General features: G+C 31.6%; 2 protein-coding genes across 3 annotated transcripts in view; one reads left to right on the top strand and one right to left on the bottom strand.

The window, feature by feature from the left end:
- Positions 1–17,768, bottom strand: part of Caper (RNA-binding protein 39-like protein Caper) — a 498,386-nt gene that overhangs the window by 462,289 nt on the left and 18,329 nt on the right. The window lies entirely within an intron of this gene.
- LOC149374106 (uncharacterized) lies at positions 14,822–17,182 on the top strand. Its single transcript, XM_089594449.1, has 4 exons — positions 14,822–14,944; positions 15,296–15,428; positions 16,245–16,428; positions 16,885–17,182. Exons 1-4 carry the CDS (start codon positions 14,822–14,824, stop codon positions 17,180–17,182), a joined length of 738 nt encoding a protein of 245 aa, XP_089450575.1.

The following is a 17,768-nucleotide window of genomic DNA, read 5'->3' as shown; positions in this document are numbered from 1 at the left end:
CGGAAGATTTAGGCCTCACCACTCGCCCGAATTGAAATTAATTTTTTTTTAAACGCTCTGAATCCGTAGGTAGCACTATATTTAGTCGCCGTATTGTTAAATAACGTCTAACTCTTACTCTCCTAACCCAAGTATTTACCGTCAAATTAAAACAGTAATATTCTAATATTATTATTTTTTTTTATTTATTTATTTCATACTCCGTCCCTTTCGGGTTTGGAGGGCTTCCGTTACATTTCTTATCGTTATCTTTGCACATTCCTTTTACATATGTTTTACATTTTCATTCATGATTTTCAAGTTACATAACCTATTCTTATTAGTAAGTAAACAAAAACATATAATAAATTTAAAAAAAAAAAAACTTTTCAAAGATAATTTAAATCTAATTTGAAATTCATATTAATATTTATATTCAAATTTAACTACAAATGAAATAAAATGAAATCTATTAATAATACTCAAAAAATTAGTCACTTTTACTTTTAGATAATATTATGAACCTAAAACTTTTCAAAGATAATTTGCTACTAATTTAAAATTCATATTAATATTTATGTTTAAATTTAACTAGAAATAAAATAAAATGAAATCTATTAATAATACTGAAACAATTAGTCACTTTTTCTTTCATATAAAATTAGAAACTTTAAAAAAACAAAAAAACAAAAAAAAAATATACTGTCCATATAGCCACTGCAATTAAATAAATTAAATCTTAAATACTACAGTCTTTTTGAAAGTATATGTACACTTCACTTTACACTTAACACTGATTTTCTTGATCCTTTCTCTTCGCTCTTCTCTCTTCTCATATCCTTCCCTTCTTCCTTCTTGATTTCTTCATCCTATTTCTCTTGGCACTCTCAGGAACTCTCCCCTTCTTTTCTTTTCCTAACTACTCTTCTCAATATTTCTATTTCCTTTGCGCTCTTATCAAGTATATCTTCTATTACTTTTTCGCTCCTTGTTTTTTCGCATCTCTTCAGTATGTGTGTATGATTTTCCTCCTCTTCCTTACATAATCTACATTTCCTTTCTTCTTCTTCCTTTCAATGTTCTTTGCTTTTACATTCATTACCACATCTAAATCTTGCCATTAATTTTCTATCTTTTATTGGTATTTCTATCTCCAGATATTCTGGTTCATCCTTTGTTATTATGTCCTTGTATATCTTATTATAACTTAAGTTTTTTATCTTTTTTAATCTTTTTTCTTTTTCCTTTATTCTTATACTCTCTATTATCTTAAATCTTACTTGCTCTTTGAATTCTGTCCCTCTCATGTATCTTGTTTCTGTTACTTCTTCTTCCTTTAATATTTCCATTCTCTTTTTTGCTACTCTTCCTATGTTTTCTCTTTCTTTATCTTTATCTTTTTCTCTTATGCCTTCTTTTGCTAATTTAATTTTTGAGTACCTAATCTTTTCTTCAAATTTTATTGCTCTTCTTAGCACCTTCATTTTCATGCTTTCCAATTTACATTCTTCTTCCACTTAATAATTTGGTGTATTCCTGTCTAATCCCAATAACCACTTAATATATTTTCTTTGTATACTTTCCAATCTCTCATCTTCTTCCCAGCCCCATACTTCTGCTCCGAATAACGCTATACTCTCCACTAATGCCACAAATAACTTTTTCCTTCTTTGATCACTATACTTAAATATCCTCTCACCTATACTCCAAGCGCTTTTCATAGGCATTACAGCCTTTCTCTTCCTTTCTTCCAAATGCCTTTCATTACTACCATTTTTTGTAAAATATATCCCAGATATCTAATTTCTGTCACTTCTTCTAGTTAATTTTCTCCCCATTTCAATACTTTATCTTTCCTTGCTCTTTTTTCGAATACTAAAATTTTTGTTTTTCTTTCGCTCAAAATCATTTTCTTTTTCTCAGTGTACTTTTTGAACCTTTTTAACATATCTTTTAGCTCTTCTTTTCTGTCTGCTATTGAAACTATGTCATCAGCGTAGAATAAACTCCATATTTTTTCATTTCCTATTCTGCATCCTCCTACTTGCCCTTTTCTCATTTTCTCTTCTAGATCCGCTAGGTACACATTAAATAATGTTGGGCTCAATGGACACCCTTGCCTTACTCCTCTCTCTGACCAAAATTCATCTGATATTTCATCTCCTACCTTCACTATATTTATAGTTTCTTTGTATATATCCATAATTCTACTTATCAATATTTTACTCACCTCCATATCTTGCAATCTTTCCTTTAAAACCGTTCTATTTACTCTGTCAAATGCCTCTTTTGGATCAATGAAGCATGCGAATATTTTTCCTTTTGGTTTACTTAATTTGTCTTCCACTATGTGCTTCAGCGTATAAATTGCTTCCATCAATCCTCTTCCTTCTCTGAATCCAAATTGACTTTCTGCTAATTTTTGTTCAATCTCTTTTTTTAATAATTCATTTAACATACTCGCGTATATTTTATATGCCGTGCATGTCAAAGTTACCCCTCTGAAATTATCCAGCTCTTCTTTATCACCTCCTTTATAAATTGTGCATATCACTCCTCTTCTCCATTGTACTGAAATCCTTTTTTCTTCCCATACTTTCGTCATCAATTTACATAGCGCTGCATCAACCTCTTTTGGCATATATTTCCATATTTCGTTTTCTAGTTTGTCATCTCCTGGTGCCTGCCTCGGTTTTAACCTATTTATTAACCTCTTGAACTCTTCTTTGCTTAATTCTTCTTGGTCCTGTGTACTTTTCTCTATTCTTGCATTCTCTTCTTCCACCTTTTCTATCATCATAGCTTTTTCATCCTTACCGTCTAGTTTCCTAATAAAATGCCTTCTCCATTCTTCAATTTCTGTCTTATTATTAACGCCTGCTTTCTTCTTTCTATATCTATTTATATAATTTCAAATTTCCATTTCTGATTTTGCGACCTTTATATTTCTTTCCTCCGTTATTTCATACCTTTTTCTTTTCGCCTCGCACCAATTTCTATACTCTCTCTTTTTGTTAATTAGATAGTTACTATCCACTTTATTTTTTCTCCATAGCTTCATTATTTTTCTCAGCTCCTTCTTTTTTGTTTTCCATTCTTTGTCATACCACTTTCTTTCTCCCAACCTCCATACCTTAGACTGTTTTTTAGTTTTTGGTACTGCTGCTTCTATTGCTTCTTTTATTTCTTCCCAACTTCTTTCTACTTGTATCTCTTTCCAATTCCATCCTTCGCACCTCTCCTGGTATTGGTCTATCAATTCTTGCGTCCATTCTCTTCTTGAAATTTCCTTTTCTTCCTTTCCCCTATCTTTTACCATCTCTATTTTATTTTCTAAGTATATTTCGAATGGCATGTGATCTGACTCTGTTCTTTGTCCTATTTTTAATTCTTTTATCTGATCTAATGCTTCTTGATTACTTCTAACATAATCTATTACTGACTCACCTCTGCTGCCAATGTACGTGTAGTTTCCTTCTTCTCCTTATTGTCCGTTAACTATACCCCATCCTTCTTCTGTTATTTCCTTAATTAACCTTCTTCCTTCCTCGTTGATTGTTTCATCTTTTGATTTCCTGTTACTAACTTCCTTGCTACCAAACTCCATCTCACTGACCCATCCACCTTCCCTACCAGTCCTCGCATTCCAATCTCCTGCCAGTATAATACCACCTTTTTCCTGCGTTCCTATTTTTTCTTTTCTAATTTTTATTGTCTTTGCCACGTCTTGGCAATATACTCCTACAAATGTCCACTCTTGTTCGCCATATTTAATCTCTTGTTTTACTATGTTACCACTCAATTCCTCGTAATTTTTAATTTCTAACATCTTATTAATTCCTGTAATTATTCCTCCTTTCGCTCTACCTTTTTTATGTTCTCTTTTTGCTGCAACAAATTTCCATTCATACTTTATCGACATCTTACTTTCTATATCTTCCCATTTATTTTTCTCTAACCATGTTTTTACTAACATTATAATATCAAAATTATTTAAATATTCCCATCCTTTCACGTCCTTATTTAACACTCCTGCTATGTTCCAAACGCATATATTTACACTTTTTTTTTCTCCTCCTCCAGCTCCCTCTCCTCATTCCCTTCTTGTCCTCTTCATTCTTGCGATCTTTCTGTTATCTTCCCCTGTATCCTTCTTCTGTCTTCTAGGAAATTTCCCATCCATTCGTTGTATCTATACCACTTATCATCAATCATCAATTTCATATAGCCAATTTTTGTAGTTTTTCCTTCGTTTCTTTGTTCCTTTGATTTATCTAATATCAATCTTTGTATTTCTCTTTCTTTTCGTGTCAAATCATTTTCAATATACATTCCTTTTTCAAGCTTCTTCTTGTTCATCATAATACTGTCTTTCATTTTCTTGCTTTCCAATTCTACTACTACCATTTTCATATCACTTTTTCCTTTCTTTACCACTATTTCGTAGCATTTTTCACCTTTACATTGACATTGATTTTCTGTTCCACAAACTGTTCCACCTTCTTTTTTATATTTTCTTTTTCTATAATTGCACCTTTAATGACAATGTTCTGTCTTCTCTTCTCCCTTTCATTTTTTTCTAATTCCCATTCTAATCTGTTGATCCTTTCTTCAATAGCTTTCTTCTCTTCTATCCACTCTATTCTTTCTTTTAACCACCTGCTTTTTTCCTCTCTCCATTCTTCTTCTCTTTTTTCTAATCTTTCCATCAATTCAAACATACTATCTAATCTCTTTTCTATCCTACTCATCTTATCATTTTGTTCTTTAACATCCTGACTTTCATCCTTTTTATCTTTTTCTCTCTGGAAATTCAGGGTGGATTGTTCTTTGATTTTTGAATTTGTGTTTGTATTACTCCTCGTGTAAATATTTGCGTTTTTTCCTGTCATTTTTAAAATTTTACCGACTCTACAGATATCTTCCTTACCAACACTGTCAATTCCGGTAATTCAGGAATTCTTTTTATCTACTGCCAGTAACCAGGTTGTCAAAAACTTTTTTATCTACTGTCTCTACTTTCTCTGTCGGTAACCGATAAAAAGAAATCACCTTTCCCTGCCCGTGCCCTTCCTTCTTACTGGGTTTCCTAACCTCACTTTTTTCTATACCCCTGTTTGCCCACTTTTTCACTATTCACTGTTCACTTTTCTTTTATTATTATCACTTCTTTCTTTCTCCCTTTTCCTTCGTATACAACTTTTTCCTTTGTTCACCCGATTGCACTATTCTTTTGCGACTTGCATCGGCGTCTTGTTCGTCTCTCGCGTTCTCTGTCCTACCTGTTTATCAATCCTTTATAATCCTCCTGTTTCACTTTCTTGTTCACTTTTTGTCACTGTTTATTATGTCCTCATGTATTTCACCACTTTTTAAAGACTTCATTATAGCTATCTACCCTTGCTCTTGTTTCTATTTATTGCTTTATTCAGGAGCTCACTTTTACACGTCCACTCTCCTACGTGTCCACAACGGAAGTCCAGTAATATTCTAATATATTCATGTATCTAATTTTTTTGTGAAACTATCTATTCTATTTAATTTGAACCAAGCCGTTAATGCTGTTTCAGAGTTTTTTGTAGCTTTAAACATATTATTTTCTTAAAAAACTTTTTTTCGTTTATTTTCAATATTTACTGGTAAATTAAATACACAACGACTACGTCCACATAGAGGGAACTCTTGCAATCCCCATGCTGCTTCCATGGGGCTCAAATAGAGGCCATCTGCATACTCTGATATTTTATGAAAAATTTCTACATCGTCTTCCTTATCACTCGTACCTGTTTTCGTTAGTTTACGTTATGCACTTTTCCCTTCTTCATGAACATAATCAAAAATGTATTTTATACTTTGAATAGATGCATAATACTCAACATTAACGTAGCAATTATATTTGGTTACCAGAAAAAGATTGTATGGTACTACCATTGAATTATTAACTAAAATTTTTTCATTACTATTTTTAATTTTATAAATGTGATTTTGGGTACCTGTTTTTTGTGAAAACAGGATTAGTAAATTTTTTTGGACTCTATTTTGTCAAAATTTTTTTATGACTGGTAAGACATGGACTATCTTTACCATGGGGTCTATGAAGCATGTGTTTAATAACTTATCTTTATATTTGTGAATCAAGTGGAATTACCGCTGAAAATTATTCATCTATGTCTGTAGTAGTTATTGTTTCGATGCAATTTTACAATAATATGAAAATGAGGTAATTCTCTTTTTTGAAATTCAATGGTAAACGTAAGCAATGACTTTTCTAAAAATATTGCGTTTACTTATCTCGCCTAAAATTAATTTCAATTTTGTATGAAATAATCTAACAGTTAAATTCGGTATATCATTCGGAGTGGTACCTTTAAGAAAGTTTTTTTTAATTTGCTTTATTTATTTTCCTTTAGGGTTAAATGTTACGCTGATCAAAAAGTCAGGTCGTCTAAACTTTCGCATTATAGCCATTGCATCTTTATAATATTTCTGCATATACCTAGTACCACCGATGTATGTTGAAGGTAAAATGAACATATTTCCGACTTTATTGTTTTCAAAATTTTTGGAGTTATTTAAAGCACTACGCATTATGTGATCTATTAACCCTTTATAACATTCAATCCATGGAATATTTTGGTTATTGCGAAAAAAAATTAGTCTATTGCTTTCTATCATAATGTATGCATACAAAAAAATTGTTGCGTTGATCTTCCAGCATAGAGTATGGGACTAAGAATTTTACTATTTAATTGATAAGAAGGTCGATACAAGTAATACTGAAGCAACGTAAGATTTTCTGCTCTAGTTGATAATTTTTGTCTGTCGTATGTACTCCATCGTACATCTCCGACTGGAAATAATAAAGGTAATATTAGATCAAGATGCTTTATTTGGCATACAGCATCGGTAATGCAACCTATAAAGGTGTTAATAAATCAGATAATAATAACCATAAAAATTTTTCTGTCAAAATGTTAAACAACATTCATGACAACTTGCCACCTCATAAACTTAAATTCAAAATAGGTACAATAGTAGCAACAATTCGAAATTTTTGTACGTCAGGCAGCTTATGTAAAGGTACACGGTTGCGGATTACTAAATTTTTAAAGTATGAGATAGAATGCAAAATGGTTGTGAAAAAAAAATTTTTAATAAAAATTTTTATTCAAAAAATTACATGGAATACCAAAAATACTTTATTATTACCCTTAATTTTATAAAAAAAAAAAAACATTTTCCATTAGTAGCATTTGCTATGACTATAAACAAGTTTTAAGGCCAAAGTTTTGATAATGTGGGATTATTCTTGGAAAAAACATTATTTTCCCATGGTCAATTGTACGTGGCTTTATTGAGATACAAGAATAAAAATAAAAGTTTTGTTTAAATCGATAGAGAAAACATTCAAAATATTAAAAATATAGTTTGGAAAAAGATTTTTAAATATAAGTTACAATGTATCTAATACTAACAACATGATTAAAATATTCTAATATGTATGGACAAAATTTATTACCTAATCATACAACCCATAAACGTATATTGTGTTCGTCTATTGTACCAATTTCTCCACTCATTTGAAACAGAATAGGAATAGACCTAAGAATTTGAGACTTAATAGGGCTCAATAAGTTGACTCATAAAATATATCATCTTAATGCGAAACTTCCACGGTTCACTTTCATGATCAAATAAACGTCATTTAAATGTACGTATGTATTAGTTTCATTAACACATATGAAAAATAATGTAATACATTCACATAAAAAATAACATTTCACAGATAGTTCATTATAAATGTAAACAAAAAAAATCTAAGCATACCAAGAACTTTATACTTACAAATCAACTGAAATAGAATCGATATTAATTGGTTTCATATCGTAATCTTAGTTGTATAAATGAAATGGTTAATAATTATTCGTATGTATCAAGTCCATCAATTTGCTTCCTGAGCGATGTGATAAAATGAATTAAAAAAAGTTTATTGAAAAAAAACAACCCTGTTCATATTAGTTAACATTCTTTAGAAATGAACCTTTAAACAGTACAAAAATATATATGACATACTTTTATATAGTATTTAATTATATTTTCATTGAAAGACTTTAAGTAAGACATAAGTATATATAAAATCTTTTAAATACAAATATCAATGGTTTTACAAAGTAGAACGTTGCTTGAAATGCCCTACACAGTTGACTGTACAATCCAGCTCACTTTTTAAACTGCCCGTCGCACTTCTCTCACTGTCCCTTTGTTTTTTTAACTCTATAACTTCACACATCAACCTCTCACGCTCTACAATTTCACGCTTCATTTCTGCCCTCACACTGCTTATCTCTGTGATCACACTGTTTTTCTCCCTGATTACCAAAGCTAAACTTTCTTCCAAATTCGCAACCTGCACTATTAACTTATCTACTGCACCCTCTACACTGTTGTACCTTCGCTTATCATCGTCGCTCCGCTGCTATTTGACGTGTCCCTTTAATGCTGTATTTTCTCCTGCGCATTCTGCTGCGAACCAGATGCCGTCTCCTCTACTGTCCTCTGCTGCTCTACCTTTGTATCAGCTCCTGCCATTTTCAGCTTTACCGACGATTGACCTCCTTTTTCCTCACCAATTCTCTGTACCGTCTGTTCCCTGCTGTAGGTAATCAAGCTCTCCGCTTCTTCCGTCAGCAGCATTTTCTCTTGTTTTTCTTCACTTTCTTTAACCTCCGATGCCTTTTCTTTCACCCTATCCTCTTTACATCCCTGTTCCAGACTTCCCGTTGTTGACTTTTTGCCTGCCTCGCCTTCTTTTTTCTCGTTCCCCAACTGCTGACTCCCTTTCACCTGTGCGCCGTCGTCCCCATCTTTCTTCACAGGTGAGTACTGTACCTTATTCCTTCCACTCGCCGCGACCTCAAATCTAGTACTTCCGCACTTTAAAAAGTTTTCCATGATGCTCCTCTCCTCAAGTTCTTTCTTTTCCACTGCATCTTTTCTCGGCCGACCCCTACCTCTCTTCTCTGTCTCCACTGGCGTTATCGCCTTTCCTTTCTCCCCAGCTCCTCTCTCTATCGGCTTGCCCGCCATTTTTTCTTGCTATCTAAATCGCTGGCTCTGCCGAACTTATTTCCTTTCTTTACCTGGCTTGCACGTGTATTTACTTTGGATAACACCTGTCTTAAGAAATCACCTACCGCACTGTCTTTTTATCACTTCCTTTTCACTTTTTTCCACTTTAAACCGCTGAAGAAGCTCTTTTATGCGGAGCTGCTTCTGCACACGTGTTACCCCTACGACCGCGCAACCCAACCTCCTCGCGCAATCTTTATATTTCTTCTTGACGATGAGATAGTTTTGTTTTTAAGAAATTTAATAATGAAGCAGTTTAAAAATAATAGATTAATCCATATATGACACGTATACGTCTATATACACATCAAGGTCCGAAAAAGACTGTATGATCTCTGTCAGGTTTCGCAAAAGTAGTGTGGGGGGGATGAGGGGTCACGAAAAAATGCGTGGGGAGTCGGCGGTAGCTTTGCGAACTCTGCGAGCAACTTACTAATTTCAACATGAAAAAAATACCCAAAACTGTGGAATCGTTAGCAACGTTTGCAACTGCTCTGTAAAAAACTGTCGGATCAATGAGTTTTGCAAAAAAAAGTAAATTTGATGCCGTCGTGCGAGAAACATGAAAAGTATCTCTTCCAATTTTTGTAGTGTGTCTATACTATCAAAATTGGTATCAATCGTTTGCAATTTAATTGTTGTTTATGTTGAACCTTTGCAAATTGTCATATTTTTATACATAGCATGAAAAATGATTGTTTTTGTCGAATGTGCGATTTTTTCTCTCAAGCTCTGAACACAATATAATACATATTGCTGCGCATGTACCGTTTATACAGCTCAGTTTCATTGATTCGTTCCATCAGTATGGTCCTTGATCCAGTTCAGCACATTTGGTACATAGGTCTACTTGTTTTCTGTATTTCTGCTAGCAGACAAACAGATTGACAGATGTCGAGAACGCATACCTATACTATTGTTATAAGTATTTACAACCTATCCGTCGCTTTGGTGGTGTTCCTTGTGATAATAAATAACTTTGTGTAGCTACAACTGGATTTTTCGATTTGACCTTTGTTTCAATTTTGGAAAAGTGGCACTTTAAAAGACATAATACCAGTTAAGTAGCCTTGAAGTAGTATTTACAATAATCAACCTAAATTTATGTTTGGATGTTTTACATTACATTTTTTATTGCCTGTAGTGTATTTATTTCATCAAAATAAACAAGAATTGGATTTCAAGTTGAAGAAAAGAACAAAAATTCAGACACCAGAACCAGTAGAGTCTGTTTTAATTTCTGTAAAGGGGAATTGCAGAACTGGTGCTTTCCTTGTCGATGCTCAGTTGATAGCTACTGTGTCTATTAGTACTTTTTATCAAAGTCCTCAATATTGACAGGATGTAGGATGAATCTACTCTAAAGTTCTTGGTGATCAGAACATAACATGAGCTCCTTCGAAGTCTATCAAAGAAAATCTATCTTGGTTTTTGGCAGTAAAGGCCTTTCAAAAATCATAGTATTTGATTATAGTATAGCTAGATAGAGTTATTCAAGATTTCTGCATGATCATAGGTGTAGATGAGGTGTAAGGCCTGCCATTTCACTTGAGAGGTGATTATCATTTTTACCATTCTAAATTTCAGTACACATAAAAAATTCCTTTCTTATTTTTATTTTAGCATCCAGTGTTATTTGGAAAAAATTCATTTATAGATACTTGTTTGCTCATACTGGAGCAAGTGTGACAGATAAATGATAGAATAATGATTCTTGATGGAATAATTTTTTTATGGATGTAGCTACGTGCGTAAGACTCTTGAAATGTCTCCAGAAAGCAGTCCATGTCATCGGGCTATAAACTTCAGTGGATTGTTCAGTACTTTTTTTTTTTTTCTTATTTAAGTAAGTTGTTTACTCTTAATAAATTAATTGATATAATATATGATGAATGAGATGTAATATCCTCAACGTTATACTTTGAATTGTAATAAATGTATGGGTCATGTATTTTCTTCAAATAGTCAACAAACATAACGACACAAGCATAATTAATGCTCTGCAGATCAATTGGTAAAAGGATTGAAGTATCGAGGCGATTCCATATCCTCAACATGTACGGTACAGTCACATGTACACGCATAAGTGCTCATCACAGGGCATCCGGTGCTGATGTCTTGTTTCGATGAACATGTAAAACGAAAGGGAATAAGTTGCAATGATTCTCTTGATTATTGGGCAAAGATGATCTTGCTTATTATAAAATATATAGCCAATGTGTTAATCAAGACATACTAAAAATTCTCAAGCTTTGCGAACCAAAATTTTTGTACTTTCATCAAAAAAATAGGGATCAAGACTTTTTTTCGTAAAATTATATTTATTACAAGTGATTATCGTATAAAAAAGAAAATATGATGAACACCTAATGTACTTATACTACTAGCAACTTATTCTAGGGTTTGTAAAATACATAACTTTTCTTCGATAACAGGCTGTTATTGTTTTATCTTTTAAGCAATTTTATTGATGGTGTAAGCGCTTAATTTTTTTATTAATAAGTTTTTATTATAACATACCATGTAATTTTATAAATTAAACTTTTTATTTATATTTATAATACCTAAATTAACAGCTGATTTTATCTCTTTGATGTCCCACAGCATAAATTTTTGCTCTGCTATTTGGTCAGGAATTTTCTTTTTTTTTTTTTCTTAAAATAAGCTTCTGACCTGGAAGTGGATGCTTTATAGTTGGTAGATTTAGAAAGATGTTTGAAATTTACAATAAAGTTAGGACAATAATAGACGTTTGCATTTTCAAAAAATTCATTACTTTCTTCCATATCAGTTGAAACAACATTGAACAAACTGTTTATGAATATCGTTAATTCATCTGTGATATTATTTTTATCACTATCTATTCGTTCATTATTGTCTTCGGACTCTAATACTATCTGATTTAGGTCACATGTGTATGTTTTAAATGATTTAATTAAAAACAGTTTGCTTTTCATACTTTCACTTTCTTTTTCAATAGTAGCATTTGCTACTAAGATGGCAGCTGAAGAAACTATGCTATTAAACTGATCGATATTTGTAATAGCTGGTAAAAACCCAATAACTCTTACATAAAAATATTTAATGTCTAAGAGTGCATTGTTCCAACACTCCCACCAACATACTGCTCCTAATAGATGAGCAACGTCAAGTCTGTAAGAACAAGGTGCAATCCCTTTGGCTTCATTTGAAAGTAATTTATAACAATGCAAGTTATATTGATCGTACTTCAGTCTATTAAAGGACATATTAATTGCATGTTGTAAAGCTAGAGACCCATCTGTAACAATTACTTTTGGTATATATGCTCCTCCTTCTATCCACATATCAAATACTTTTTTAATGATCGGAACAGTGTGAATTAATAAACGTGCCTGCATAAACGGGATTATTTTTTTCTTAAATCAATCACTAACACATAATAGTAATTGTATGTATCCTCATTATTTAATTCTTGATAAAATTTATACTGTTTTATCAATCCACCTGTAGCATTAAAAGATAATGGCAAGAACTTATCCTCTAAATTATTCCAAATGCACATACGTTCATCGGTCCAGTAAACGACATAAAATGGCCTTAAACTAAGTTTACATATACTGCAATGATTGATAAAATCTCTATTATTGATAGACTTCTCTTTGAATTTAGAAAATCCTTTAAACTAGTCAATTGCTTCTTCTTTATTTTTTCTTAATGTTGCAGAATCATGTAAATTAGGTGGTTCATACTAAGTAGTCACATTTTATAGATATTCCTCGCGATAATTAGATGCTTTTTGTGTTAATTAACTCTCTTTTGCTTAATAATGCAAGAGTTTTTGAGCTAATGTCCTCTTTTTCACCACATATTTCAGTGTGACATTCTGAACAAAATTCTTTAAATTTAATCTGATCAGTAGTTGTGTAGGCACTATAATTATTAAAACAACATAGCAATATTTTTCATTCCATATCGCATTTTTAATGGCATTATTTTAATCACCATCCTTGATTTTTTTTTTCTGAATTTTGAATAAGACTGTCTCTTAGTATGTAGATTTCCAAATTCAAGATCTCTAAGCAAAATAAGTCATTCACTTTTTCTGTATCAGGAAAATAATTAGGATCTTCTATATTTTTTTTTTTATCCTTCCTTTTTTTATTTTAAAAAAATTCTCTTGGTATGTTCTACAACTGTGACGATTGTTGTATACATACAAAAACAGGGACTCAGATGACAATTTTAAACCAAGAGATTTTTTGATATCACTCTATACTTGATTTTTTTTGCCATTAATTTAGATTTTTCAAATATTGGCCATGATTGCAGTTGTCGTTGTGAAAATTCTGGATTTACTTCTGGTTCTGGAAGAAATTGTCTTCTGAAAATGATGTGTTTTTTTAGCATTTGTTTATGTTTATTTACTTAATAAGTACAAGGACTAAGAGTCCTTTAAGTAAACATTTTACCGTATGTTTTGTTTTTTCTTCTTTCTCGTAATGAGAACCTAGCTAGGCTATTATGACAGCGTAGTTAGGTCCTGATTACAGCAACACTAAATTTATAATCGGAGTCTTGTCTGTTGTTAAATTTATGTTTAAAAAAAAAAAAAAAAAAAAGGATTGAGCATGCACCCAATGTCGCGTACGCGAAAAGGTATACAGGTGAAAATATAGTCGGCAACAAAAAACAAAATACCATTAGGAATGGCTCCATCACGAGCTTCGCTTGCTCAGTCGCATTGTTCAATAATAATCGTTCCTTTATAAATACTGAGAGGATTTCCGATCGCATCCATATAAAAATTTGCTGTTTTGTGTACTGTTTAGCGTACGTGACATCGGGCGTACACACACTATGAAACAATAAAGCTTTGAATATAATAATGATCGGTAAGTATGTACTTTTTATTTAGCACCATAAATTGCGTTACCTTTTTGGCTTCTCAGAATATGATATTTAGTAACAAACGGTAAGGTTGTCTCTGTATATGGTTTCCAAAATTTAATAAACATTTAAGACACTTGTGGATTGTATTAAGATGATAAAAAATTTCGTTTTTCAAAAGCCCTAAAAAAAAACGTTTCAAGATAGTCTACTTAAGCGCTTGTATCTCTGTCTCTCTTTAAGTGGCGGCCGGACCCTTTGCACTTCACCACAGCAGCTCAAATGATACATGGACATGATTTTGGACGCCATCCTTATTTAACATACATTTTCACGTTCACGTTATACGCTCACTGCGTACAGCGTACAGCTTTCACGACATCATGCCTGATATTTATACATATGTATATAATTTATACTGCATAGTGTAAGCGTGTGTTCGAAAACACTGTAAGTCGCTGTGATTGCTGTGAGATGTGAGCGAACCGTGAAACTGTACCTTTATACTAACAGTTGTACGGAAGCGATCAGAAAAACATCTGCATGGGTCAAATTACTTTTAACTTTATCAAATTTGTAAAGAAAGCATAAATCTAATTAAACAATAAAGTAGGTGTACTGATCATACGTCTAAAGATGAAAAAATTAAGTTCGTATAGTATATAAGATTATCATTAATTATTGAGTTAAGGTTTAAGTGATTTTTCTCAGTTTTAAATATCTGTAGCATAATAAGTTCAAATATTTTATAAGATAATAATAGTACAGCATAAGGATCTAATAACACGGCTGTAAGGTAGTTAATTTTTTGATATATTTCTAACTCTGCCTACTACATGACAAGATGAGCAAAAGAGGCCCCCAGTCTGCTGTCTCCCATGAAAAAAAAGTAGTCGAACTGAAAAAACATGCAATTTTCGATGAAGAAGGAAAGTTGAAAAAAGAAAAAGATCCTATATGGAGTGTAGTAAGTCACAATTAGAAGGAAAAAAAAACATCCCAAAACTATAACTACAAGATATCTGTACGTTTATGTATCTCAAAATAGGAACAATGTTTTACAAGAAGTTCAGTATGATACAGTAAATTATGATAAACAATGTTTGTCAACTTCAGATGAGAAAAAAATGTTAACACGGAAAATGAAATGATTCCAATTCAAAGTAATGTTTTTTACAAATCGACTATCAGAGAATTCTGTGTCTACCTATTCACAATTTTTTACTGGCCTGTTACAGCAACAGATTTTGTGTCCAATTTAAATAAGCATGAAATTTTTTACTTTGGCTGTGTGGGTAATTTGTGTGACAGAGTCAAGTCACCAGATGGATCTCAGAGTGATAATGTTTTTTTGTACAGCTTAGGAGTTAGTGCAAACGACAACCTTCTGGTTTGCCAGTTTACAACAGAAAAATGTTCAAAACCATTGTTATTACGATTTCTGAACAAACGTGTGAGAAGTATTTTACATATTTCTAGAAAAATAGAGATAGATTTTTCTGAAGGCAACATAGTTGCAGCAAATGCTATGTTTAACAACTCAAGGTATGAAGAAAATTTGAATATGTATTTTGACTTTTTATTTAATAGCAACGTAGCCTTACCACTTTATTTAACAAAAATGGGTATTAGGCATTTAGTTACAGAAGTCATGAGTATAGATTGCACAAAAAATATAATTTTAGACAAAGTAAAATATTTTTTTATTTCCTGACTATTTTTACCTAACAAACAAACAAATTTGAAAGCTTTTGAAATTACTTTGACAAAAATATTTATAATCGTGTCATCAAAATTTGTTACTAAAATTTTTCAAGAATCTGTTAAAAAGTTAGTCATCAGTATGAAAAACTTTCAAATTGATTACAACTTCTGTAAGCATTACATTAATCAACTCGATAATGATTCACTGCCAATTATGATAAATAAGAAGAAAAATATCAAAATTGACTATTCGAAATGTTTTAAGACTTCCGCTTGTTTACACAATATATTAAATCAGGTCAAAACAATGTATAAAAAAAATCTAAGTAATCTACTGACTTGAGTAATTTTAACATTTACTATAAATCATGATGAGTCATTCGCATCTGTCATGGACCAACTTACAGATAATCTTATATCCGAAAGACCAAACGATAAAGTGATAGAATATAATAGTTAAAAATATAAAAAAATAGTCTTATGCAGAAACAAAATAATCATTCACCAAGAAAAAGAGGAATTTTTTACGCCCTTGTGAACAAATGCCTTTACTTATTCAACAGCTAAAAAAAGACCATGCAAAAGAAAAATGATTCGAAATTGCAACTTAACAAGAGCTGTAAAAGTGAACAAAACTAGGCCAATAATATTAACGTCAAGCTGCTTTGATAGTGTCATTGAAATTTTAACGACAGGTTTCTTTGCAGTATCTAAATTTCAACATTTTGTCATGATCTATTCAGAACCGTTGGATAAATTGAAACAATTATTTTTATTAACTCTTCAAAATTATATAAAGAACTTTAATTTAACAAAACCATACTCTACACGTGCATTTTTACTCATACTCATACGTGAAACTGAACATGGACAATATTTTTGGTCGAATCCTTTAAGTGAATTTTACAACAAAGTAGCTATTCCTACTGTTTTTTTAAACATTAAATGTAAACACTGTGAGCATTCTTTCTAAAAGAACTTTATTCACATAAATTTAAGCATAGAAACTATCAAATCTAGTATTGCTATATCAATTGAAAATTTTTTGAAACCAGACTCTACATGTCAAGTATGCCAAAACTTGACAATCATGCAACTTGAAATAAGTAAAATTTGTTGTATTGATTAAGAAGACATGGAATTTGGAACCAAAAAATGTTTTCTTTAACTGGATGAATTAACAGTGAATTTTTCTGTAAATAGCAAAGAATTTATACTCATAGGCTGTATAGCTTTTGAAGAACCAATTAGTCACAAAAGCTTGAGACATTACATCCCATACTGCCGCACCCTTTCTGGACAGTGGCTCAAAAGAAATAATATTGAAAAAAAAGTCAAAGTGAAATCAGATTTACCATTAAATATTGCCTTGATTTTTATTTTGAGTATGAGAATGAAAAAATACAGTGACTGTATGACCCAACGGTTGCATGTAAATTCAGTTGAAAGAGAAAGTGTCATTGAGCAGCTCTGTACAATCAGTAAGAGTCCAAGCATTTAAGAGGAACACAACAATATCAACGACTTGTCAAATATTGAAGAAATGTCTCTTATTAATGAAAATTCTAACAAGTCCTTAACCTGTAACAATTCATAAAATAGTAGTCACGACAGTTCTACTGAAAGAGTGTACATTAATCATGGATTAAGCTCAGATGATAGTTTTACTCATTATACACCCCAGTATAATGCTCCTGAAAGAAATTTGATAATAAATAGAGATAAATGACCACTATTTTTTACTAAAAACAATGACATACTATACAGTTTAATAAATACATGCCCTATAGACAGTCTCTCCGAAATATTTGTAGCCTCTCATTGCTTTTCAACATCCTTTCGAAACTTTATGATGGATTTCACGTTATTAAATAATGCACACTTTTTCTACATTCTATGCGATTACGTCTTTAAAAATAATTTTTCACGGAAAGCGTATTACAAAAGAAGATTTGAATTTTGCAAGCTGAAATACAAATGAACAAATCAGAGAATAGAAGACAGAATAGTTAATTTAATTGATTCACAAGATAATGTCACAAGATTGTTTAAAGAATTAATGAAGGATACATTTTGAGTAACAAATA

Source organism: Copidosoma floridanum, unplaced genomic scaffold (assembly GCF_036245765.1).
Source record: "Copidosoma floridanum isolate Cflo_tuat_1 unplaced genomic scaffold, Cflo_Japanese_pri ptg000021l, whole genome shotgun sequence".
In the NCBI taxonomy this organism is placed as follows: Eukaryota; Metazoa; Arthropoda; class Insecta; order Hymenoptera; family Encyrtidae; genus Copidosoma; species Copidosoma floridanum.
The sequence above is the reverse complement of the archived record's forward strand: the minus strand, read 5'-3'. Positions and strand labels throughout refer to the sequence as shown.

What these genes read in the sequence shown, in the direction of transcription:
- LOC149374106 (XM_089594449.1), top strand. Translation starts at nt 14,822, where the DNA reads ATGAGCAAAAGAGGCCCCCAGTCTGCTGTCTCCCATGAAAAAAAAGTA. An exon ending in AAGATCCTATATGGAGTGTA is followed by an intron (nt 14,945 to 15,295) that starts GTAAGTCACAAT and finishes GACAGAGTCAAG; the next exon opens with TCACCAGATGGATCTCAGAG. An exon ending in GTCATGATCTATTCAGAACC is followed by an intron (nt 16,429 to 16,884) that starts GTTGGATAAATT and finishes TTCTGTAAATAG; the next exon opens with CAAAGAATTTATACTCATAG.